This window comes from Heliangelus exortis, chromosome 1, assembly GCF_036169615.1.
Source record: "Heliangelus exortis chromosome 1, bHelExo1.hap1, whole genome shotgun sequence".
NCBI classification, from domain to species: Eukaryota; Metazoa; Chordata; class Aves; order Apodiformes; family Trochilidae; genus Heliangelus; species Heliangelus exortis.
In genome coordinates, this window is record NC_092422.1 from 147,683,034 (window position 1) to 147,710,887 (window position 27,854).

At 36.8% G+C, this 27,854-nt stretch overlaps 1 protein-coding gene across 3 annotated transcripts in view; it reads right to left on the bottom strand.

Moving 5' to 3' along the window:
- LUC7L2 (LUC7 like 2, pre-mRNA splicing factor) overlaps positions 1-27,854 on the bottom strand; it is a 37,098-nt gene that overhangs the window by 4,804 nt on the left and 4,440 nt on the right. Inside the window, exons 2-11 of one of the 3 annotated variants that reach the window (XM_071732609.1) lie at positions 23,650-23,720; positions 22,464-22,563; positions 21,936-22,030; positions 9,776-9,874; positions 8,843-8,953; positions 8,058-8,201; positions 6,768-6,944; positions 4,380-4,471; positions 3,547-3,576; positions 2,487-2,681 (exon numbers count right to left, since the gene is read on the bottom strand). In XM_071732609.1, coding sequence (XP_071588710.1) covers positions 2,487-2,681; positions 3,547-3,576; positions 4,380-4,471; positions 6,768-6,944; positions 8,058-8,201; positions 8,843-8,953; positions 9,776-9,874; positions 21,936-22,030; positions 22,464-22,563; positions 23,650-23,720 — 1,114 coding nt within the window. Of the gene's footprint in view, positions 1-2,486; positions 2,682-3,546; positions 3,577-4,379; positions 4,472-6,767; positions 6,945-8,057; positions 8,202-8,842; positions 8,954-9,775; positions 9,875-21,935; positions 22,031-22,463; positions 22,564-23,649; positions 23,721-27,854 lie in introns of those variants that run through there. The other 2 variants (XM_071732607.1, XM_071732604.1) reach the window with 2 other exon arrangements.

Consider the following 27,854-nt stretch of genomic DNA (forward strand, 5'->3'; position numbering starts at 1 on the left):
AACATAAAATGATGCAACTCTTGCAACATAGCCAAAACTCAATGCTTCTTTTAAGGCCCTAAATTAGTAGCACCACAAGATGACACTGCTGCAGCTGTCAGCAGTCTTTCCACTGCTTCTGGTGTCACTGCTATTCTGCAAGAGTCTGGCAAAAGCACCATGTTGCCCAAAGCTGCATTTATTTGGTTACTCAAAACCAAAAAATCTATGACTCCTTCTTGAAGAAGTTGCTGAAGTGTGTCTTTTATTTTCAAGAGTATTCTCAGCCAAAATTCCTTGGGCAACTGAATGTTTTGAGCTTATGGAGTATGGTTTGAAGAAAACTATTTTGTATCACAATTTTGAGAAGTTACTCATAAAAAACCCCAACAACCTTAAAAAACAGGATTTGGCAACAAGTACTTCCCTGGAATAGAAAGAGTTGTTAGGATAAAATGAAATATAATACAATTGAGCCTGCAATTTCAGATTTAGTTCAGATTCTGGCATCACTGGTTTGGTATTCAACAGAAAAACTTCTCCAACCATAATGTGAAAAGCAGTTCTAATGCTAGAAGGGCATCTCTGAGAAGGAGGTACCCAACCTGACTGCAAGTTCAGTATCTATCCCAGTCCCCGTGCAGCAAGATCGTATCTTAATCGTACCTAAAGATTATTTAGCCTCTTGAAAACACAGTATACATATTTAAAGAGCAAAAATTTTGTTCAATCTCGTAGAAATATGAGGTATAAGCTGCTAATGATGGCACGACATTGTTCTCTTTTCTGGTTAGCAGTAATGCAAAACTCTTATTTGTATCAAGGATTCTTCCAACACAGCTGCAGGAACAGACATCGGGAGAAATATTTCCAGTACTGAATATTATAAGGTTGTAATTTTGTGCCGTGGAGTATATATTTAACTTGTTCACACAAAATAAATCCTGAAGGGCTTATACTTTGATATCACATTGCAAAAGGACTCTGACTTCATCTTCAAACCTCCTTGTGTTTCTCCAGTTTACCTTTGGCAGATGAAACTGACAGGTTTACTGTTGTTTGTGTAGCACCAATGATCCACACATTTCTTAGTCAACATATAGAAGACAAAGAATTATTTGCACTGTGCACTCATATTGGAGAGTGTGAACAACTCCTGTGAGAACCATGGAACAATCGATCAGTATGTAGTTTCCTTTCAAGGACTGAAATTGAGTCCTGCAAGGCTGGACTACAAAGTTGAAGAATTACAGGCAATGTGAGCATATGCTCTATACACTGAGATTGATCCAAGTTAACAGATTTATTCATTCAAAGGAAAAGGTCTATTTTAAGACTGAAAAAACCAGAAATTTGAAGATTTGTCTATCTGCCATTGGTAATGCCTTGAAGAGGCATTCTTTATCTATCTTTAGGATAACTGTGGTAACAGTCTACAATCAAGATGGAAATTGCAAAGTCTGAAATGTTGACTTCAGGACACTAAAGAATACCCCAAAGAATCTTACATTCCTTTCAAGGTTTATCCACCTGCAACAATGGAAAAGTAAAGAGAAGACTTTGACCAATCCTGCTTTCTATGCCCTCTTGCAGATCACAATGGGACCAGTCATCCATCAGCTCCAGGAAGAAAAAAGCCTCTGTTTTTTATGACAAACAGGCCATGAGATACTTGATACATTTCTTCATTCTTGTTGATTTAAAATATAAAATAATTTGAATTCTAAAGCCTGTGTGTGTGGTTATTTCAAAACCACATCTCTTCCTCCAAGTCAATAGCCTGCCAGGGTTTTAAGATGGGGCACCCCACCCACTGTAACACACTCAAATCTATGTCACAGTGGCTGACATATACAAGAAAAGACTCCTTGTCACGAGTAGACTTCCTCATCAGATGTCTCGTTGTGCAGTTCCAACACTTCTAAATTATGCTTACTGAAATCAGCAAATCCTCAGGAGCAGACAGTTGAATAATTCAAAAGCAAAAGGACTTCAAATTCAAAACAGCCCCAGACTGCTCTCTGAAGTAACCCTCCAATGGACTGAGGATGGTTGAGCCACTTTCCTGCAAAGCAACATCCTCAGAGACAGTGGAGGCAGCTTCTTTTCAGGCATATCTAAACTTCATTTTATCTGGTGCAGTGCACAACAGATGGGCTCAAATGCTGGGAACAAGAGCCCAAGAAAAAACCAAATGGGTGACTCCTGATATCCTTGGGTTCAAATGGAGACAACAGTTTCCTTTTCTACACAGCAAGAAGCTGGTAGTATCAATTTGACATCAATACCTTGTATCACTCCCAAAACCCATAATATGTAACACTATTATTTTTCTTTTTTTAAATAAAAAAACCTCACAACCCTACTGTATGTCAAATCTTAAACATGCTAAAGGTGTAACCGAAATCTGAGTCAGTGGCAAAATATCTTTAGATTACCAAGGGCTTATTGTGAAAATTCTCTTCGTGCATCTAGGAAAAGACGTTTATTTCTATGCCAACGTTTACCTCTTTTTGGAGCTGCGCTCTCGGCTTCTCTCCCTGGAGCTGTGTCTGCTTCGATGGTGGCTGCGACTCCGGCTGCGGGTGTTGGAGCGAGACCGGTGGCGATGGCGCTTCTCACGGGATTTGGAGCGAGTTCTCCTCTTTCGTTCCCGGGAGACAGAGCGAGAGCGATGTCTGCGGCGATCTCGGGACCTAGATCTAGGCACAGAAAGGAGTTAAAACCAGACACTGCGTTCACCCACCTACTCTACCATTGTGCTTTGAACGTTATGCACTCTATGCATAAGCAATTCTGAATAGAGAATGGCCTCCAGTGCGCAGAGTGATTGCTCTGTCCTATCACGGGTAAACAGAGACAGGAAAGAAACATCAGACATCCTACTCCTTTGTGACTAACACAGACAGCTTTAGTTAATTCACGACTGTATGCATGTATACAGCATAGCCAATCCAGGCTTCTGAAAAGAATTAAAACGGATCAAAATCTTGTCTTGGCCAGCCAAAGCTGTAGAACATTATGATGCGGTCTTAGGGATCATCTGCCAGAACATACATACTGAAATGTTCTGAGAAAACAGGACTATATCCCTTCCTCATAGCTACAACAATAAAACTATTCTGGAAGGTTCTAAGCACCATACAAGTTCATTATTTTCTTGGCTTTTTTTTTTAAATCACTTTGCAGTAATACCTCAGTGGTAACCTTCAACTGTCTATGTAAGGAAGAAAACTCACATTATTGATTGGTCATCAGTTAATCTGGTGCTTTGAAGTTTTAAAATGTGAGTTTTCACCAAAAGGTATTAACCACAAGCTTTCTTTTTAAGACAGAGCATTACTCTATATTACAAGTATTATTTGGGAGAAAAAGCTGTACTGTAGTTGCCACAAAATAGATGTACATGCATAAACTCTGTAGCATGGTGATAAACACTGTATAAACAGAGATGACTAGGTAACAGAATGCTTTGTCTGTAAATATGGACACCTTGAAGTATTAGTGTTAGCAAACACAATATTCCAGCTTGTGAAAGGTTAGCTTCAATTCTGCCCATTTACGTACCTTTTGGCATGCTTGCTGTGGGATCTGGACCTGAAACAAATGGAAAATAGTAATTGCATATTTCTTACAGAATGTGATTTTCAAACATACAATTTCATAATAATAAAGCAAACTAGTTGACCCAATACTGTATTTATTTTACTAGCAATTTTAAAGGGTTTTTATTTGGTATTAACATCTCTTGAAGATATTTACCAGGAAACACATTCCTCTGACAACAGTTTTGTGTTTGCAGGGTTTTTTTAGTTATTTCTGAGCCCACCATACTGCAAACCCAAAAGTGAATCTAATCTGCTTTTTTATTCTCACCTCTCCCCTATTTCTTGCTAGGCAGGTATTATCAGACTGCAACAAATTTAAAAGTCTACATTGTTAATCTCTGGAAGCTGACATGTCAAGAGAACTACAGCTCAGATTCCATTCCACTCTACCCCCACAAGGCCTGGAAGCAACTATTTCATAGAAGAAAAAGGAATTAGTTTCTGCAGTCATACATGCAACTGCAAAAATAAGGAAAATTTCTAACATATATGTTAGATATTTTCTTTATGTAACATGTTAGAAACTCACATGTGTTTAAGCATATCTGTGATATATTAAAACACAGTACACCCCTGAAAACTATCTTGTTTAAAGACCATTTGTTCAACTACAGACCCTTCTATCTGTATTTCTTAAAAAGGCCTTCTTTGAAAACAATTCATATTTTAAGTTAGGCATGACATTCACTTTCAATCCTTGTAAGTTTCCAAGGAACAAAGACCATTGTGATTCTCAAGATTTAAAACTTGTATGAACCAAATCATAATTTTCCCATTAAAATAGAAACCTACCTCCTTAGTTTCTCCCTCTCTTCTCTTTCTCTCTCCTCTCTACGCTTCAGACGTTCCTGATTTCGTTTCTCCTGCTTATCAGCCACAATCCTCTAAAAGCAAAGGAATATATTAATTAAGTTACATTTCAAAATTTCTCAGATGAAGGTGCTATAAAAATAATCTAGGCAGTTAATATTTTTTTTCCCTTATGTATTTTCCCTTCCCTCTCTCTTCCTCAGCATGTATATACAAATATTTAACTGGTGTAGGGCTTTTCTTTGGGTTTGTTTTTTCCTCCAAGAAACAGAACTTATTGCAGAAGTGCTGCAGGAAATACATGAGTGTTACACGAAGAGCTGAAATACGTAGTTATATCAGTTTTTCCACAACATGGAATTCAGAGCAGTAACTCATGCTTTGAATGTGAGTCTCAATGCTGGTACTATCATATTTTGGCCACTGGGGAAAGGCAGAAAAGAATCAGAACTGGGAGAGTTAATTGTTTTATTAACTCCTTCAGCTATGCTGTGACATGGAAATCCTTTAATCTTAAAGGACTTGGTTGGGCTAATAGCTAGTTTTGAGGCTACTTGTTTCTGTATTGTGAACATGAGACACATATTTATAGAGAATTCTTCAGCTGATAGCCCCCAGGTTGAACTCACTACTACTGGGGACAAGGCACGCTCAGTAGAGGGCCCTCAGATGTGGAACTCACAACTGGAGATCTGGCCAAACCCAAGTCTCGCCACCTTCTGGACATGATGCAAGAAATTCAACTCTTTGTAAAGACCTTCTTCTGAGATGTGGAATTGCCCCAGCAGCATCTTGATTAGATCTCTGAGGAGAGCTATGAGGAAGGAGGGGATAGTTATTGTTTTCTTTTTTTGTTAGCGAAGTACTTGAAAATATTATTTTATTGATGCTTTGGGAATGTGATATAATTATCCATGCATTTCTTTTCTAAATGGTGTAAATAATCAGTTATTTCAACCCTTTATGTGAAATTGTATTTGCACTTCCTTGGACAATATCGGTAGTTTAACTACAAGCAAAGTTTTTGTTCAAGTGACTGTAATTTCATGAAGGGATGAGAAGAAGCACACACGACCTATTCTAGACATCTAGGTTTAAGTTAAAACAAGTATATTTAGGAACACAAATTGCCAATACAATCAATGGAAAGAGCTGGACTTTCCAAAAGTAAGTCACAGTATCCATGCAAGACAGATGGAATATTATGAAATATAAACCAGGCCAATTTACTCAAACTCAGTAGAAGTATTTTCTGTGTTTAGGGTTTCAACTCATTTAGCTACTGCCTTTAGTGATTTCTACAGCTAAATGCTTCATTGAGCCTTGAACTCCACAATTTGCATATTAAGACCATAAATGTCATCACTGTCCAAATCCATCCTCTTAAATACCAGAAGTCTAGACTGTAACTCCAGGAAGTCTTTCTTCCATCCAGCACACAATTTCTGGTCAAGATAGTGTTCTTTAGAATAATATTCCAACTGGATTTCAAATTGTCAATCAGTAGAGAACATGCAACCTCCCCATAATAATTACTTTAATAGATAGCCTGACTTCAACATATCTATCTTTTTGTATTCTGGCCTTGTAGAGCTACAGCCTTGAGTTGCTGAAACTTATATATTTTATCTATTTCCATTTATGCTTAAAAGCCTTCAAAATCAATTAAAAAAAGAAATCTTTAGTTGTTGGTACCTATAGAATCAAAGTCACCCACTAATCTTTGTCTGGACAAAATAAATAAATAAATTGAATTTTTAGTCTTTTACCACACAGCAGGTTGTTTGAACTCCAAACATTTCTGTAAATCTTTTTTGAATATTTTTTGCCACGTGCTATCCTCCTCCATACACACTGGTACCAAAAATGAGGATTTCAACACCAGCTCTATTAACATTTTATTCTAATTAATTAAAATACCATTCACTTAGTCCCACTGTATATTATTTTATTTTCAAGGAGTCTCATTATTACCTTAAGCCACTCAACTCGCTAAAATAAAGTCCATTTGGCTATCTCCTATGACTGCTAAATACCAATCAACATCACTGTCATGGAAAAAACAGTTCTCCTTTTCACAAGTGGAATCTGGCTGTTTGTTTCAAAGATGCATTACTTTGAACGTGTATACTAAAATACCTCAGTGCAACAGAGGTCATCTTATCAAATTATCCAGATAGTTGATATTAAATTCGAATGTTTAGTGTTTTGTAGACTAACAAAACCCCAAATTTAAAGTAATATGAAAGAAGGAAAGGGAAAAAAAGAAATCTCACACCCCCGGAAACTAATATTCCAGTAGGGCTGCCTGGAAAATAATTAAGTAGGAGTACATGTATACAGTCACACAAAGATATAAGAATGATTTACCCTGAGTTCCTCAAGCTTCTCTCTTATTTCAATAAATCCTAAATGCAGTTTTCCTCCAAAATGGTCAGCAAGTCGTCGGTCATTGTCATGAAGACCAAGATAAGCTGAGCACACTTCACAAACCCGTAGCTTCTGCTGCTGAAAGCTGGAGGCAGGCATAGAATTCCTGTATACTTCCTAGAAAAAAAACCCAATTTGTTAACTCTTCTCAGTGCACAAAAATACAAAGATAACACTTTATCAAAGGTATACTAGAAACTGATAACTACATACAATGTACACCATCACACCCCTTTGTTAATTCACACTATTCATAAAGGAACCCTCATCAGCACCTGGTATCATTAAGATACAAAGCAGGTTATTTAATTTGATGGCTGGACAGATTTAAAGGCAGGTTTTGCAAATTAAACAAGTGAATTGGCTATGACCTTAATATTATACTTAGGTACATATAAAGGGTATACTTAATGGTATATATAATTATATACACTTAGGGGTGTGTGTGTGTGTATACACATATATATTCAAGTGTATACTTAAGGTGTATATATAAAGGTTGAATAACTTCATTTGCAACAAGGAAGTTAAAACTACAATTACTGTTAGCCTATTATGAAAGCATTACACCAGTTTTAATACTGAACAGTAGTAGTTTTCTGAGCATACAGTTACCTGGATTTTAGACACTAATTAAACTAGCTATATGAACAAAGTTTAAGTTCAGACACTTGGATGACAATCAAGACTGCCAACAACCCCTCTGGTACTAAAAAACAACTGCATATTTGTTTCTATTTAAGTATCTTGGTGAAATACAACGCACAGAAGCTCTTGTTGAGTTCTGACACCTGAACATTACAAAAAGGACCATTTTAATTTGCCTGATACACAAGCCATTGCCTAATTAACTTTCATGAAGACAATGGCTTGCTTCACTGAAGCTTTCCAGTACGAGCCATACCAGGAGGCACACCAGGGTCACCACAGCAAAAACTGGTTCATCACGGTAATCAGTCTGGCAAACATTGCTGCAGTGTCCATGAATACAACTGGCCACTATAGCCAAAATAAAATAAATGCATCGTCTGCTGAAGTATTATTTTAATAGTACAGGACTGTATTTAAGGAAGAAACTGTATAGGATGTCACAAAGCAAATGCTTCAGTTTCACATGAAGCAATTAGGCAAGAAAGTGACAGCAGACAAACCACCTTGATTACAGATGCAAATTGATCCAATTTTAGTCCCTGACCTTTTAATCCCCCAAGCTTTAAACAATCAACTTACTTCTGCTTCTCTCTTCTTTACCCGAGCCTTCTCCACTTCATCCATTACTTTTTGAGATTCTTCCACATTCCCATCAGCTCCAAGCTGTTCTACTTTGGCCAGCAGTTTCCCGATTTCTTCATTCAATTCATGAACTCTTTCAGCCTTGACAGACAAGGAAAGGCTTAACACAGGAAATATGCTTAATTTGAACTACAACTGAGTCACTATAAGCAAAATTGGTAGGAGAGAATTAAAAGAAATATGCAGAGATAACTGCTCCAGGTAAAAGTGAAACAGAAGTTGCCTCACAAAAACACACAGAGAAAGACTGAGCTATGAAGTTTATATACAAACTGCAGAGCAGAACTTGCTTCAAAATCTTCAGGTAATTCACGTTGTTGTCTATACTACATAGCCTTGCAAAATTAACATTTGTACCACCATTCCTCCTAGTATGTGCATATCTGGGTAGAAAAATTATAGAAGTTTTTTCTGTTAGAAGACTTAGTGAAAAGCACATCAAATTTTGTCTACTATATGGATGATATTTTGAATAAGCATAAGAATTACTAACATTTGTATGGCATGGTATCACAAAGTCAAGTTTTTTTGACTCAAAAATATCACAGAGGTCTCTTCCCTGTGTTCTCCTCTCTATGCCTTAAAGGCAGTTTTGGGAAGGATTTATTTTTTCCCTTCCTCAGTATGTACTCTCAGATTGGGTAACTTGTAAAAGTCTTACATTGGCTTTTTAGAAAACCAGACCTTTGAAGAGGTATTCATAACTGGTTTTACATGCTTACTTTAGCTGCAACTTCAGCACTGATCTCTTCTTGGGTTTCTGCTAGTCTTTTCTTAGCCACTTCTGTTCTCCTGTCGCAGTCTGCAATAAATGACTGCAGGTGGTCCATTGCCTAAAATCAATAAAACCACTGATCAGTGCTGTCAAGAACACAAATATTTCATTAGCCTTAATGCCTTCCAGGTTTATTAAGACTTAACTTTTCTATGTTTTCATTAGTGAACCTTTGTAAAACAATAATCTAGCATTTTATGGTGACTAATGACATATTAATACACAACATTTTAGAAATAATAATCTATACCTTGTCATAGTTACAAACATTTGTGGAAATTTGGAAATGAATTTGACTTAAGTCTTCTTTAAGAAATAAGCATTTCTAACATTCATTAAAATTCTTCAAAGAATATTCAGGTTTGCCCCACCCAGCTAATACATATTGTAACTTTTAAAATTTTTTACTACTGTTTTAAGCCATTGAGCATATAAACACCATTCTTTCAAACAGAAAACCCAAGCTTTTCTTGTCCTAGGGAAGCTTAGCTTCCTAGGTTGGGAGTTCAAAACCATATTACCCAAACTACAGTGTACTGAGACATGGCATATGATTTGTTATCCCTAATACAAAATCACTTTCTTCAATAAACACAATTCTCTTCAAAGCATAAGCAGCCTTAGCATATGACTGCTATTTGATAATACCACGACATGACCCAGGCTTAACATAACTTATTCTCTGGAAGGCAGAAGTGACTATCAAGAAAAATTAAATATCTGCACAAATTTGTGCAAGACTTACTCTTCCCCTTTCTATAAAATTACTTTCCAAAAGTTTACTTACTTTCTGTGTGCACAAAACTTAGCTTTTTTTGCTCAATTTATCCAGCTATGTACACAAATTACCCCCTTTCTACAATTTAGACAAAATACATACGTCAAGCTCAAAGAAGAAATCTTGATCTTTGGATGCTATTTCATAGTCTGCCCTTAATGCCAGGTCATGCACCTTCAGACATTCTCCAAGGTCCATTCTCTGAAAGAGACAGAGGGGAAAGAGGTGTAACTTTTCAAAAGTCACATGGAATGAAATTAGCATGATTTTGTTTAACAGTTAAATACTATGAAGCAAATCATCTCCTCTGTGGGAATAAAATGGCAGTTTAATAGAACTATCAGACAATACCAGACCTTTAATAAACATACACAAATCAGGAAATAAGAAAAGCAGCCAGAACAAGCATCTTAGCTTATGTGATGGCTGCTTGCATTCAGAATATCATTCATGTCCTGCAAAAATGTTTTACTGAAAGTTCAAAAAAGGGACTGAAGTAGTGAATTAGAGCAGCTTAGGAGAACCAAGTTCCTTGCAAATAACTGGCAATTAAATGGTCAAATGCTTGACCTGAAGTGTCAGCACACACTTTATGTGTTCCAGTTAGATTCATCACCTGAAATAGCTACAACCACGGTGTCACTGTAAATGCTGTTTAAAAACACCTCGATGCATTTCAAGATAGCAAAAAATCAAATCCCAGCAAAACATTTTGCAGATGAATGAAGACAAGCTGAGCATTGGACTATGTTCAAGAATCAGGGAAGAAAAATATAGGTATTTTACTTGCAATCGAGAACTACTCTAGAATGGGCATGAAGGTAATATTAACTTAAAGTAAGTAGTCTGTATCACTAAACTTGCATACAACACCACTGAGAAGATTCCACAGGATCTTATGAGGTAACAAATAGTGGTTTTAAATCGAAACTTGCATTCCACATAGCATAAGGAATTCCAATTCAATCTGCTTCCTGAAAGTCTGTCAAAAACTAAACCAAACCAACCTCAGCCCCCAGCTTATCATGGGAACAAAACTGAACAAAGCCAAGGCACCCTCTCTGCAAAAGCACTGGATGATGTACAGTCATTAAAAGTGATTATTATTTGTGTCATTCAAAACCAGCAGTCTCAGTTAAGTCTGCTCTTGGCATCGCTCACCTAATATTAAGAAAAATTAATCCTTCCTTAACACTGAATGTACATAACAGAATCTGAACTCCGATGGAAAAAGCTGTTACTCTTGTAGTTTAATAACAGTTTTAGAACCCAAACAAAAATAATTAATAACTTGTGTTGTGAGTTTTGGAAATAAAAGATGAGTGTTAAGTCAGAAACTGCTGCAAGTCACTTGGTATCTAAGCCAAATGAGTGTTGCTGTCATTTTAAAAAATAATAATTAAAAAATAATACTTGCATTTAAGTATCAATTCAAGGTTCAAATACAGACAAAAAAACTCCAAACACCAATTGTTTTCCAATTCTTAAATCATCAGTTAGATATTAACAAATTTATTAATATTTAGAAAAGTTGCTGGTTTAGCCACAGAAAAGACATTATTAAAATAGGCAATTTTGAGCTTCAAAGTTTTCGACAAACTGTAGTTATTTAAATACCCTTGACCCACCATAAATTTGTTTTCTGAAAAACAGCTGACTGCAGTGCTAAAGACTGGCTTTTCCTTTTGCAAATAGACAGGACTTCAGCAATTTTGTTAACTGATGCAAATCCACAAAGACCTTGAAGCTGAGCAATGTATTTCAGATATCTATTTCCAAGTCATTAGATGCTGACACTATTTAAACTGTGGCATTCTTTCAGGAAAGTATTTCAGTAATAGGAAAGCAACATGAAAGAGCATTTTTAAATTATCTGAATATTAAACATTTTTAAATCCTTCTAAAACTGGTAAAAGCTTGTCTATCCATATCCAAAACAGCCCTGTACTAGCTAATACGAAGAAAATTAATGCTATCCCAGTCAAAACCAGCACAATGCTGATCAATTACTTGCACTGAGAAGATTTAAGTTTTAACTGTAAAATGCAAAGACAATGCTGTCTGGAGTAAAGCACTCAGTTCTAAATGCATTGATAAGACCAACGACACATTTTAACAGAACTTAATGCAATGACAAAAAGCCTGAAACAGCCCACCACAGCATCAGAAATATGCTACTTCTATATGGTAATCTGCACAGACTACCAATGAATTCATGAAATAAACTTCCATCACACTATACTACCACGTAAATTCTGTTCACTTTGAGCTCTATCCTTCTTCTCTCTCTGTTCAGGTTGGATTTGCCCCACACTCAAATTTTATGATTTCTTTTCTTCTTGCTGGAAATTTTAAATCCATAACCTGAAAGGTCAGTAATTACTCTGAGACAGCATTATTACTGAAAAAATTTGTCTTCCATTTATCATTGCACTGTGGCACCCCATGCAGGCGCATGTCCTGGGCAGCTGAACACAATCTGGGTATTGACTGGGCAAGGAATATCCTGGCAAACAAAAAGAAGCAATTTTCAGCACTGTACCTTTGTCCAACTTGTCAGACAGCCACACAAACAGATGAACTGCCAATATGTAGAGGGCAACGTAAAAGTGGACTTGAGCATCAGGGATCTCTTACAGTATCAAGATGCCACTTCAGAAATTCCTAAGTAACTTCAGCAATAACAGCAGGAATTTTGGGGAATGTGGGAGGTGTTAGGGAGGATCACTTTTCATGTGATGTCTCAATCAAAAGACAGGAAATTTTGGCTCCCCTTCCTCTTTGATCCAACAGAGTGCAGCCTTATGAATACATGGGAGCTTAACACAGGAGTAAGAACTAGCAGGTACAAGAGAATAGGATTCTTTTTCATTAGCTTTGCTGCTAGAGAAATTCTGTCATTGTTGGAACTGCTTCTTGACAGGGACTGTACTAGTCTTAGGTAACCACCTGAAAGCACCTACCTTAGTGGAAATATTACTACTACAGGTCTGCCTTAAAAGTTCTATTAGCAAACCTCAATGTATAGAGACATGCAAAAAAACCCTCATTATTTAAAACTCTTTAACCAGCTTGCATATTACATGCAAAGTCAGTCTAAAAAGCTCCTCTGCTGGCATAAGATGTATTACAATAGGCAAAAACTATTTATCTTGAGAATAATTCATTACTAAAGTTTTTGCTTGATGGGGACCTTAATAAGTAGAAAGCAGCTTATATTATTGTCTCATACAGCTAGCTGCTATTAGATGGCCAGCAGATGAAAAAGGAGAGAAGATACAGTAAGACAGTATTTTCCACATGTCCACCTTGCAATTTGCTGACAAGGCATGCCCTCCCCCAGAGGCAAAGAATAAGCATTGTTAGTCAACCATTTAATGATCAATGACATTTGAAACAGAAGATGACTGTGAGAGAGACTAATGTTCAGACATTAAGCTATTAATACAGGCTTAAAAAGAACACACATCATCTATTTTTCACTGTCAATATGCTGACTTTCAGACAGTCTTAAACTACTTAGAGATTTACAGTGGAGCGAAGGCAAATAAAAAGATGTAAGAACACCCAAGTCTACAGGTTAGATGTAACTGTAACTCCTCCCCAACTTCATGTCATCTGCAAACTTACTGACAATGCACTCTATCCACTCAACCACCATGGACAAAGATTTGAAAGAGAACTGGCCCCTACACTCAACCCTGGGAAACACCACTTGTGAACAGCCATCAACTGGATTAAGCTCTATTCACTACTACTCTTTGGGCCTGGATATCCAGCCAGTTTCTCACCCAGCAAAGAGTATATCAGCATAAGCCATATATATATATGGCTTATATATATTATATTATATATATATATATAAATATATATAAAAGCCATATACCTCCAGAATAGTGCCATGTAAACAATAATGAAGGTTTTCAGTAATAATAATAATAATGAAGGCCCAGGTAAACAACATCCACAACCTCTTCTTCATCTACTAAGCAGGTCACCTTTTCATAGAAGGAGACTGGGTTTATCAAGCAGGACCTGCCCTTCATGTGACTGGACCCGACTGCTTTGGTGTTCTGCATGTGCTACATAGTGGAACTCAAGATGATCTGCTCTGTAATGTTTCATGGTCAAACCAGAAGGCCTGTAAGTTCCCTGGATCCCTTTACCAGCCCTGCTTGTAAATGAGGGTCACATTGGCCAATCTCCAATCTACTGGGACCTTCCTGGTTAGCAAGAGCAGATGGTAAATGATAGAAAGTGGCCTGGTGAGCGCTTCTGCCAGCTCCCTCAACACCTGAGTGTATCTCATGCAGCCCCATAGACTTGTCTAAGTGGTGCAGCAGGTCACTAACAGAGAATTGAATTAGCAGGTAAGTTATTAATTGAATTACGGGGACTTAAATCTGCTCCCCATCCAACTTTCAGCACAGAAGACTGGGTACCCAGCAAACAACAGATCTTACTATTAAAGACTGAGAAAAAGAAGGCATTAACTACCTCAGCCTTTTCCTCATCCTTAATGTTTTCTCCTATGCCCAATAAAGGAAAGATTCTCCTTAGTCCTCCTTTTGTTGCTGATATATTTATAAAAACATTTATCTCCTGACAGCTGCAGGAAGATTAATTTCCAGTTGGGCTTTGGCCCTTCTGATTTTCTCTCTGCATAACCACACAACATCTTTGCAACCCACCTGAGTGGTCTGCTCCTATTCCCAAAGGCCACAAAATCTCTTTTTTTACCAACTTGCAACAAGATTTTTCTATTCAGTCAGGCTGCTCATCTTTCCCTGATTTGGAATATCTTTCACACAAGTGCTGAAAACTAGCCTAGAAAATAGTATAAGAAACCACACTCATCTCAGGATATCAGAAGTCCTTTTGCTGTTGCTGAGCTCTGCTTAAGAAACTACTGCCTTCTACTAATAACTTGCTAACCATTCTCTGTAATACTTTATCTATTCCTCGGTGTTAGACAAGCAATCAAAGCTACTTGATTTCCCAGAAATGAGGTTTAGAAAACTGGTCTTTCATCCCAAACAACTTCATATTGAAATAATTTAGTAATAATATTTGTCATTATTCCATCCACAAATTTGATAGAAAGCCTTTGGTATTAATACAGAAATAGGGTCTACATCCATTTAGTTTAACAAATATGCATAACTCTGCTTCAATCAAATCAGGTACTTGAAGAAAGAGAAACACAAATTATGTATGAATAGACAAGGAAGAGCTGGCCAAGGATTTACACAATACAATCTAAAGAGTTTAAGTGCAAAATAAACGTGCTTTCCAAGAAGCTGACACTAATAACTGAACCAGAGCCTAAACTGATGCAACGCTGTTCCTGCAACATGAAGTTAAGAAGGCTTTCTTTTCAGGTCTTGAGCTACATACATCAAAATTCACATTCTGGTACTTTTACAACTACTACACATTTCTTTGACATCAGAGATTAGGTTACTGAATGTACTCTACATGGAGCACAAAAAGAGCTAAGAAAAGACAAAGCTACGTAAAACACAAAGGGGGCTGACATTGAGCCAAGTGTGACACACTAGCACACGCTAACAATGCTGCTAAAAACAGCATGCATCTTTGCTAGACTTCTAAAGAAGATCTCTGAGCAGTGTTTATGTAGTAAATTCTTTTATTTTACAATAATTAAAAGAATAGAATTACTTTACTACTTTTATTCTATTATTATTATACTATTCTACTATTATTATATTACTACTATATTTTATTTTTAGCAATAAAGACACCCGTACCCAAGTAGTTCAGATGCAACAACAGAAGGGGTTTTTTTTTGTTTGCTTGGGAAGATCTCACATGACTTGAAAATTTATATTGGAGGACCCAATCTCTGCCTTTATCAAACTGTCAAGGCAACTTTAGGGGTCCATATGAGGACACTCCTGCTACTGATAAAAAGAAGCTGCAGATAGGCTCTTGGATAAGATCTTATTATGAAGCTCACTTTTCATCTGCACTAGCAATTTTGTTTCTGACATATTTCTAGACTTGTGGTAAAGCCTGTTCTTTCTTATGGGTAAAATATGATGAGAAAGGGAGCTTTTAGGATGATATGTAATTCACATCCTCTGATCGACTGACTAATGGGGCTAACTTTTGTAGGTCTTCACTAGCACAAAAGAAATTCCGAGTTAAAAAGAACAGAAATTAAGTTCTTAAAGTCCTTAGCACAGACTGAAAATTCCAAGTATCTTCAGAAGTGTAATACTTCTTCCTAAGACATTTCTCCTTTAACCTCTCTCTCACTTTTAAGACTTCAAGTCCTTAGAATAAATCTTCATTGAAAGACAAAGCTAGCATGTCTTTCCTATTTAATGAGATATGTTAGTGGTCTTACACCCTGACTATATAGTATATATAGAGTATATTAACATTGACATTACATAACCATACAGAGGGGTGGGGGGGAAAAAGAAAACTTCACCTAGATACATTAAGCCCACTAAAATGGAATATGGTACAAACAGTTAATTCACTTTCCTGACACTGTTTAAAGAAATTAGGAATACATTTCCAGAGACTGACACGATCACTTGCTGGGACAACACAGCACTTTACAATACATCACCACTGGGCTGAAGGCTACAAATAGAATTAGCTTATCCAAGCCTAATATAATTTGATTTGCAAAGCTGAAACAGTTTACATGATCAAATAAGTTCTGAACTGAAAAGCTGATGCCTTCAAGCAGAATGTCTGCTTTTTGTAACACTACAGCAAATAATCTCACCAGCACACCTGAATTCCAAGTATGGAAACAATTCCATTGAGCCAATGGGACTACTGGCAAAGAAACAACTCCAGATTAACGTAGTTTACTAACACCTATCTGCAGATGTGTGAACCATCCAAACTTCTCTTCCACAGTAAAAGGAGACCTAGACAGTGAGCCTAAATTAATTCAGCCCACCTTGATCACGATATAGTGGCAAGTGAACTGAATCCTTCTCTAGGCTCCACTGCCTAGATGCCTTCTGTCTGCTGTGGAAGCTTCAACACCCAGCTCCTCAGCTGAAACCTAAATTTAGATGTCCTAATCTGGAACTGAATTCCATCCCTAATAAGCTTAAAGTTAATCACATATTAAAGAATATTGCTAAACCAAGGTCTCAATACATACAGTTTGTCAGCAAGAGACCTGAAGAGCTGAGTATTCAGGAGTACCTAAAGATATGCTTAACTGCAGGACTGAGCTGATGGAGCATACTTTTGAATGTTGTCTTAATAAAATACAAGCAATTTTTCTCAACAAATACACATAAACACAAATATAGACTACGTTAATCCACTGAGCAGAAAGGAGTTTCTCAACCATGGTTTACTAAACTACATACAGTATTTGTGATATTTTTTCCATAGGAAAGCACAGAGCTAGTAAAGAAGCCAGATTGTTGCAGAAATTTAACTGCTTGGGCTTTCTGAAAATATCTAACAGGCTACTAGAAATATGCAGGACATTACTACTTTCAATCTTATTAAGGGTATTTGCTTGAAATCTTCCCACCTTATAATTTTAATTAGTACTTAGCTATTCATTCAGAAACATACAAGGACAAAGAAAACACACTTTTACACATCTTGTAAGAACTCCCAAAGACATCACGTCATTCACATCCAGGCAATGTTAATAGTTTTGTACTATTACAGGGGAGTCTCCTGACTCCTACATATGTAGCCTCAATTGTAATCTCATATTTCAGAAAAATACGAATGGACATTTTTGTAACACTGATGAAAAATAACTCAAGAGCTACAATTTGGAAAAAACCCACCACCACCACAATATCAAAAAAACCCACAAGACCGTTTATTTTTTAAATAAAAATCAGTAGCTTTTAGTGGTAAATTATTCAGTGTGTCCCAGTAGCTTGGGTTTACAGTGTTATACTAATCTCTCATTAGAAAATTCTCAACTTGAAATGATTAGGAGAACTCTTAAGCCATCAACCTATACATGTGAACTAGTGCCAAGTGATCATTATGAAAAAGTAGAGCACCAAAAGATAAAAAAAAAAAAAAAGTTAAAAATGAAAAAGCTTTTTTGAGAGGCACTGATAAAATCATGTTCTGAACACTGCTCTACAACCCTGAATACAAGTAATTTCTATGATCTTACATATTTATCTGCCTGACTTCAAAACATATTTAAAATAAAAAGATAATCACAGAGCACAGTAGATTTGTAATTATAATAAACAGAAAAAGGATGTTACAATTTTATCTTTGTTTACTTTTTTGCTGCTGGGACTCACTATTCTACCTGTGTCTTTCAGACAGCACATTATTTCCATTGCTCTTAGAAGCAAACCACAAAAAATCTAAACACATTCTCTCTCTTTCTCTTCCCAAATTGACACAAAACCATCTCTTGGCACTGAGACACTTAGGACTGTTTCACTTAGTATTTACAAGTCTACAAAACCAGAAACCAGAAGGACAAAAAAAAGACATTTCAAAATACCGTTAATTATTAGAGCTTCACCCACCTTAAAGAAAATATTTAAGGCTCCTTCAAAGACAAATTAATCTTTTCTTTAAATACAAACTACTCTGAGGAACCAAGATAGAAAAGTGCAAAAAGCTCAAAAAAGTAGGAAGCTGTGCATTACTGCCCATCTAGACAATGGAAGGTTGCCAGAAGAACACAAAACTGCATTATTTTGTGTAGCCTATAATGCTTCTAACGTTAACCAAAGGATAAATTTGATCAAACAAACTGCAGAAAGAATCTACGGCAAGCATTCCAAAGAAGTCTAGAAATAACAAAAGATTTCATACAGTAGTCAAGTACACACTTTACCTAACCAGAGAAGACACGATTCATGGAGAAAGCTGGACAACAAAGAGAAAGCTTCCCATCTTGTAAGAAAAGCATACAGGCACTACTTTTACCAACATACACTGCAGCTTGGGGAATATGATTTTATTGTCAAGGGAAATTAATTCCTTGGCAGAGTTTTTGGTATTTGGCCATTAAGAAGAAGAACACACTAAATTAAAAGAGCCTACTCATATGAGTAATTTTGTTTGTCTTGTGTTATCTGTGAATATTTTTTGAGAGTGGGTGTATTGGAATAACAGTCTGCATTTTGCAGGGGAGAACAGTAATATGTAGTTCACAAGAATTACAAATTATGTTGGGAGATAAAAAAAAAAGACAATTTATGCCCAATATTTTACTGATAATCTTATCACTTAAAGAGATTTAACTTTAATTGTCCCCAGAAAATTTACTTGTTGAGAAGCACAAGATGCTGAATTTGAAATAATATTTTAAAAACATTTTAAAAAGTTACTCATTCTTTGTTACCTACAGATCTTGAGCATGAAGATGCATTGAAGTTTTCCTATCGAAACTCTGCAGAAAATTCCACAATCCTTTTCCAAATTAATGGTACACCAATCAGTCAAGAAATTCCTCTTGCCCTTTCTAGAACTGCTATTCAGACAGAAGGTCCATTTCTTCAGATCTATGACTATACCAGCAGAACATCATGTGGGTCAGATAATGCCTGTCTCTTTCTACAACTCCCCCCACTAAAAAGATGAAATTAATTATTATTTTTCTGGACCCAGAATTACACTGTGGAAAACATTTTGTTGTCCGATGACTAACTGCATTATGAAGAAGAAAAAAAGAGAGATTGATATTCACAACATAGTTTAGTTTAATACTCAAAGAGCAGCAACAGCAGCTGCAGAACCCAGTGTGAGACACATGAGAACTTTCCGTGAAGACAACGAAGCTGAGTAAACAGACCAAATCTACCTACTTGGTCTGCACCATAAGAGGTATTATTTACTACATGATACCAATGACTTTTGATAGTTTTAAAGATAAGGATTTCTTACTTGCTGGGAACAGCCATTCTAGAAATCTCTGCTTACAGAAATTAGACCTCAGTGAATAGCAATCAAATTAATCTATTAACAGTTTCTTCTTGTGGATTGTGAGCAATGATTTTGTATGCTTTACAGCACACTGTTCTTTCCTGTATCTTCCCCAAACCATGAGCTATTTTGCTCATCACACAACCAAAATGCTGGACAGTGTAACAGATAGGTGAAGAGGAACATCTCCCTGTGTTTGAATGGTAATGGAAAAAACAGTTTAAAAAAAAAATTATATATGCAGTGATAAATAACGCATTGTTTTAATTTGTTATCACTTATAAAAAAGAACGAAGTTAAGTAAATAGGTGCAAGATCATTAGCTTTGGGGTGAATTATCTTCAGTTTATGCCAAACACATCACATTAACTTCAAGACACCTTTTTTTTGTGATATGACAGGAGGTTCCACATGACTGAAGGCTTGCCAATGTGACGCCCATCTACACGAAGGGATGGAAGGAAGATCTGGGGAACCACAGGCTTGTCAGCCTGACCTTGGTGCCTAAAGTAACTATGGAGCAGTTCATCTTGAGTCTGCTCACACAACAAGTGCAGGACAGCCAGGGGATAAGGACTAGCCAGCATGGTTTCAGAACAGGCAGTTCCTGCTTAACCAACATAATCTCCTTCTATGATCAGGTGAGCCACCTAGTGGGCAAAGGAAAGGCTGGGGGCATTGTCTACCTAGATTTCAGTAAAACCTCTGACACCATCTCTCACAGCATTCTGCTAGATAAGCTGGTGGCTCATGGCAGACAGATACACTCTTTGTTGGGTTTAAAAGTGGCTGCATGGCTGGGCGCAGAGAGTTGCAGTCAACAGAGTTAAGCCCAGTTGGTGGCCCGTCACTAGTGGGTGGCCCAGTGCTCTGTTTTGGGGCTGGTCTGGTTCAGAATCTTTATCAACACTCTAGGTGAGGGGACTGAGTGCTTCCCCAGCAAGTCTGCAGATGATACCAAGTTGGGCGGGAGTGTTGATCTGCTTGAGAGCAGGAAGGCCCTGCAGAGGGACCTGGACAGGTTGAAACAATGGTTGACACCTCACTGAATATGAGCCTGAAGTGTGCCCAGGCAGCCAAGAAGGTGTTCAGTTCTGGGCCCCTCACTACAAGAAAGACACTGAGGTGCTGGAGCAATTTCAGAGGACAACCAGCTGGTAAGGGGTCTGAAGAACAGATACTATTCTGGATCAGGAAAGGCTGAAAGAACTGGAATTGTTTAGTTTGGAGAAGAGAGGCTGAGAGGAGACCTTATTGCTCTCTGTAGCCACCTGAAAGGAGGTTATAGTGAGCTGGCTGTTGGCCTCTTCTCTCAAGTAAGTAACAATAGGACTTGAGGAAATGGCCTGAAGTTGCACCAGGGGAGGTTTAGATTAGATGCTGGGAAGAATTTCTTTACTGACAGAGTAGCCAGGTTACAGAACAGTCTGCCCAGGGAGGGTGTGGAATCACCATCTCTGGAAGTATTTAGAAATTGTGCAGATGAGGCACTTAGGTCATGCTCTAGTGCGCATGATGATTTTATTTTATTGTAATTTTTTGAGGGGGTGTATGACAGTTGGACACGGTGATCTTAGAGGTCTTTTCAAAAATGTAGCAAGCCATGAGACTTTGGAAGAAGCTCAACACATGGGCTTTTTCTATTCTGTTGCCTTTTTTACTAAGAAAAATGTTAAGTTTTCTAGTTCAGTTCTACTAATTTTTCCTTTTCTTCCTGTGCTGCTTAGCACTTAGAACTGCACCTATGTCTTGCAGGGACTCTTGAATAGAAGGAATGCTGAACAGTACTAAGCTGCCAGACAAGTGCCAAAACTAGTAAAACAAACAGAATTAGTGTGTGCATGTATCTTTGAAGCCCTTTGATCAACAAAAAAAGTTATGGTTAATTTAAAACCACAGCTTCTTGGAAAGCATATTAGAGGCAAGGTGATGCAAGTAAGTTATCAAGTCCACATATTTCAGCTATGAATTTTGCAAAAGAACTTAATTCTGTATTTCATTAAAGGCTCCAGTCAAGTAAGCCATTTGGAATGATATGGAGCAGAGAACTAATAATGCTTGAAACAATTTTAAAAACAGGTTTCCTAGTATGTAAGTTTACCCATGCCACAGGGTAAGAAAGTATGCCAATGTGAATATGGAAAGCTACCGAAGTGCAGAAGAATGGCAGGCACGTGAGACTCTGCATACAATCACACTACAGCTACTCACTACCAGAGAGCACTATGTATTTACTCAAAGCCATGGAGTTACATGATATATTACAAGGAACAAACACAATTCAATTCAATCTCTCCATTCTTATCTAAGTAAAACACAGTACTTAGCTACATACAGTTCCAGAGAGCACATCATGAGGGCAGCAGTTGAGAAGGTGGCTCTTGCACACTCTGTCATCATTGAATTTGATCCGCTGGCGGGTCGTGTCACCTACAATATAGAAATCAACACATTCCAGGTTAGAAATCTGGGGAAGCCAGACATGTTCTGCAGGTTACATGCAAAGCATTAACACTGCTCTGTCAATAGTGAAAGCCTATGGAAACTAGAACTTAAAACACTGTATGCTTCTTTGCCAAGTAACACCAAAAATACAAATGGATGTTTTAATGCTCTATAATGCTATTTTAAAATCCTCTCACACTTCTCCTTTAAAAATGCAGTATGAAAAGTGCTTGAAACCAGAAAGAAAGCATTGGCTTAGACATACTTGCTACAACAGCATTTGTTAAATGAGCTATATAACATCCTATTCTGATTTTGGATGAAGTAGTGATGTATTTGTATGCAGGAATTAGCATATAAAAGCAGCCTTTCACACAAAATTACACACAATGAGTTTTCAGCAAATCCCACCTGATACTCATTTTATGACTTTGCTCTTGGATGCAATGCACCCTCTTAACTTCTGATGGGACCAGCATAAAGAGTTGGCAGAAGAATGATTTAAAATGCTTACAAACCTGAAAGTCAGTCAAACATATGGAAATAGCCCGTATGCAAAATTATTTTACAGATGTTTGCACATCTCCATTTCATAAGACATTTTTATTCCCTACATACTCTTTGTTGGATTGGGAACATCTTAATTATGTCTTCATGATGGCAGGTTGTAGTTCCTGCATCAGCAGAAGCATCAACCCGCCCACACACTGAGGTCCAATTGCAAGTTTAAATAATCCCATCTTGGAGCGAGACCTAAAGTCTTCAGAACAAAGTAACCAGCTGGTATTTTGGGGATGAGGGCAGGAAAACGTATGTAATTGTCGCTGTTTGAGATATGGAAGAGAGATCACTGCTACAGCTCTTTCGTTATTAAGACACAGGCATGATAAAAACACCTTAATCTCTCTCATAACATATCTATTTATTAATTTATTTAAATATAACTTGTTAAAATCTCTAACCACTGAAAACCTACTGGTGAATTACTGAAGCGAAGAGAGGTCTGGGGAAAAAAGACATACAATGAGTTCAGAAAGCAGACTCTTCATTAAGTATTTTAAAGCGTGTAGATAGATTTTGTAATTCAAGTTTTTTATGGCTTCATGACCGAAAACACTGAGAATTTTTAATCTATTAAAAAATCCAGTAAGCCAAATGAATAACAGGTAGCTATGACAAAGCCCCCATATTTGACTAGTCAAGCCTTTTTTACTGTTATGTAATGAGTTTTATAAATATCAGTTTTATGCATAGGATGCTAATACAAAGAATTTTTAAATGGGCCAAATTTCAAATTATTAAGCAAATAAGTTTCCAAAACCACGTGTCTAATTCGAGTGTGAGGTACAACAGTTGAAACCTTTTATCCACAAGACAGCTTCAAAGCAATTCAACAATAGGTTTTCTAGAGGGCAACCTCACTGCTTAGTTATACTTACACTACTAAAAAAAATAGAGCAATCCCTTTATAATCATGCCTGCTACTGCAGTAAAGAGTTTTGAGTTTTGCTTTTTTTTAGGAGGTGGATCCATATTTTTTTTAAACACATAACTGCGTTTGTTCCACATTCATTAACACATCTGAAAAGTCATTGATAACTCACGGCTCGGCGAATGCGGGGCCTTTCTGACACTCCCTTGCAGATTGATGTAGGCAGGCAAAGATACATTGAACCTTTATAAATAAAACAAGGGGCCAGATTGTTCAGTTTGTATAGAATAATAGACTCTGCCAGCAATTTTAACACAGCATCTAGAAATACACGTTGACTGTAAAGATTCTTCTATATAAAGACATGAACAAAATCAAGAAAAGTATTTTAAAAAAGTACAGCTGATGGCCTAATAGCACTAACCTAGCAGAAGTCAGTGTTATCAAGACCAGAAAATTGCTGAAGGACTCATGGTTTCTCAGATAAAGTTGGGAAGGAGTATTTCCACAGGCATTACCTAAACATCTGGGTGTAGCTTTTTTCATATGTCTGCCATAACTAGGAACTGAAGCTACAGCTGCAATACAGTGAATACAGTCTTTTTTTTCATCTAGGTGACCAAAGTGAGGTAAAACAACACAGGGAGGGGAAGGAGGGGGAAAAAAAAAAAAAAAAAAAAAGGTTGCAGTAATTGATCAATGGCAGCCTCAGGAACACATTCCACATTTACATTTTAAACATTTATTCCTTCTGCACTGTGTCTTTGATCTAGTACCTAAAGAGACTTCCAAAAAGCTCCCATACACTAAACATTCAGGTATTTACCTTTTCCTTGCAATGAAAAGCACTTTCGTACATTTGTATTTATTTTTAATCTATGCTGTTTCAGAAGGAAAGGTTTACCATAAAGAAAGGTTTACCAAAAAGAAACCGAGTCTGGCAGCTTATTCCAGAGTCTGATAGCTTTAAAGGAAAGTGCATTTATTTCTATATTAATTTTGTGAGCTCCAGCACCCCTAAACAGTGCAGATGTGTTTGCAAAGACAAAATGTGTTCTGCTGTGGACCTACAGATGAATCATCTTGAGTAGGTGATGACCTGGGGTCTACATGGACTACTGGGGGGAAGGGCGGAATAAAATCTGCAGGTCCACTATACATCTGACATTCAGCCTACCACAAGAGATCTCTGCAGATGCTTTCTGAGAATTAAAACATTAATAGATACGTTCTTAAGCCAAGGACTTCAGTGGTATGTCAGATAACCAAGACATTATTTATCATTGTCAGACTGTATTTGGGCTGATACAGTCTTTGTATGGTCAAACAGCCAAGTGAATGCTAAGCAATGTTTATTTTTTAAAAAAGGCTTTAAGAAAATAATACATCTAGATACCAATGAGCTGAAGTAATTTAAATGTTAAAACTATCCTTATACATTTATAAAGGGGATGCTATCAGGGGATAGCATTTATAAAGGGGATATTTCAGACCTTATTACAAGTTCTGTTTTAATAGGTATATAATTATATTAGCTCAGAACAGCAACTTATTTAATACTGCTTCTGAAAAACAGCAGAGTATTCAACTACTTCATCTTTAGGACTTGCATTCATATAAAAAAATCAAGGTAATTTACCAGTGCGTTATGAGTCAACAGCTATTACTATAAATTCATATCTGTGTTTCCAATTAGATTTTCTCCATTTGAAAAAAAAAATTATACAACTGATAAAACTTACATGGAGATACAGAAACAATAAAGTCGATTTTCCTCAAGAAACAGCATCTTTAATTTTACTTAAAGTACCTGGCCCAAACCACATTTCTGTAATAGGTTATTTTCTACACGAATGGAGAACTTTGAAACAGAACTGAAACCATTTAAAAAAAAAACAAAACAAAAACAACTCTATCAAGAGAAATTCTACATTTGTAAATCCCATATCCTATACAAGCATAAGGAAACAGCACATTAGGTGGATAAATGTTAAAGAGACGATGGCAATAATGTAGACTTCCTAAAGGATGTTTTCTAGTTTATATTCAACACTCTGACTGGAAGTAACATCAATATTCAAGACCAATTCATACTGCTGATTAAGGAATACCCAGAGGTTTAGACCATAATGTGTAGCTGGATTATACAGTTCACTTTGAAATCCCAGGTCTATTAAGAAGCCTCCACAATGCCATTCCTTTTCAAGTATATTTTAATCACAAACCAACAAAATGAACATTTATGTAGCAACAGTGCTTAGCATTATAACATGCTTGTAACAACAATTTAGTTTATCCAGCATTTCTTACTGCCCCGTTATCACAAGATATTGCTAACAACAATCCCAGCACATTGATGAGAATTAGCCTTTACAGTCCAACTGTAGCCTCCAATCACAAACTAATGGTGCAATCTTCAGAAAGACAGAAATGTGTGTTTTCATGTTGACTTCTTGCACTAAACTTCCATCAACCAAAACCAGTTAGCCTTCCACTTATATTTTTCAAGTATAAGTCCAAACATGTTGGCAAGAGACTCTGAACAGTTTACTCACTAAGAACAACTACTTGGATGGAATATCACATTAAAGACTGTATCAAATTTCACAAGCGAAGCACACCCTGTGAAACAAGTATTCGACATCATTATTTAATTGAGGCTTATGCAGTCATAGAAGATCTTGTTCCCACTACACTGGCAGCTAATTCTGATATTCTTTTGACTAACACTCAATGCATTTTACTGTAGCAGCTTTAGAATAATACATTTTAAGCAGGGTTGCTTCTGCTTTACACTATGACTGAAATAGTATTTGTGAATGCAGAAGAGAATGAAACAATTTTTTAACCATAACATTAGAAGTGGAACAAATATGGGAATTATCTTCTATGCAGTATGAATATGAATATGCCTGTTTGCCTCTTCTCAAATACCATTCTGTATTCTGTCTCAAACATAGACCAGAAAAACCCTTCAAGTCCTTCACTTCTTCCCCTCATTTTTAAGGGCTAAAGTATCAGAACTTTATAATGAAATCACCATATACACATAATTCACTAAATATGATCACTGCTCATGAAGCATGCTGATCACTCATGACTGACAAAATTTAATGAACTTTGTGTTGCTCCTGCTTTCAGATTTCTGAGCTGATACCAATTCAACATTTTAGGTAGTTTTGCAATTTGTGTATACAAGACACTTCACCTTTACTTTGCTGATGATCTGTATTTGAAAACAAACAAACAAAAAGGTCCCAAGAGGCTCCTGGCTATCTAGTTGCTTCTCCACATGAAGCTACCCAAATAGCTAGCAATCCTCCAGTCATGGACAAACAACATATCAAAACTGACTTCAAAAGCACCTACTACCTTCAGCCTATAACTGTAAAGCAAAGTAGCAAACAAAATCTATGTATCCTGAAAAGACCAACTACAACCCACCACCCATCCTTAAGTACACAGAGAGCTCTTCAATAATACCATATGGAAACAAATTTTAAAACGGGTTACAAGTCACAGATCACATCTCTGTTACTATATAGTGTTTACCAAACCCAGAATAACACAGGGGTGTCACTTCAACTCCATACAAACAAGGACCATAAAAAAAAAAAAAATAAAAATCACACATTAGTAACCACTACTAAGGATAACTGAAGTGGCTAGTGTAAAACAGAAAAACTGTCTAAGATGTGAACAGATTTGAAAAGCATATTTAAAATTTCAATGCCAGAAGAAGATCTGGAACAGCAAAAGAGATTTGCTAGTAACAACCCAAGAAGGAAGTTACAGACTACAATTCAGCTCAGAAGGCTAGCAGATGAAGCAAAAGTGGTGAGATTGGTACTTTGTACATAAAGGTTCTGTATTTCTAAAGACTCAAAAAATATTCCTGCTGGTCACATGGCATATTTGTCAGGGGAACATTCTCATCACCACATGTAAGTCTCAGGAGCATCCACAAATTTACCTGTCACTTAGCAATCTAATTAACTTTGCTAGTTTTTTTGATTACTAAAATATAATTTAATGTTGCTCTAGTGGCAATTATTAAAAAAAAAAAAAAAGCCACTACCATATTTCTTTGCAACAGTCAAAGAAATTCTTCTCCGCACGTAGAAGATCTCATGATGTCTCCCTCTGCTCTACTGTCAGAAGCTATGACCCTGGCTCCACCTTCTAGCACTCAGGAGGCAAGGCAGAGCAGGTAACTGACCTGGCAGAAAATTAACCCATTGAGCAAGATAAATTGATTCAAGCTAAAATGGGATCTTTACAATCAGAAAAGAAAACTCGACAATCTTTGTTCATTTCAGCGATATCCTGGGAATAATAAGGAAACAAATGCAGATACTAACATCAACCGTTAAAATT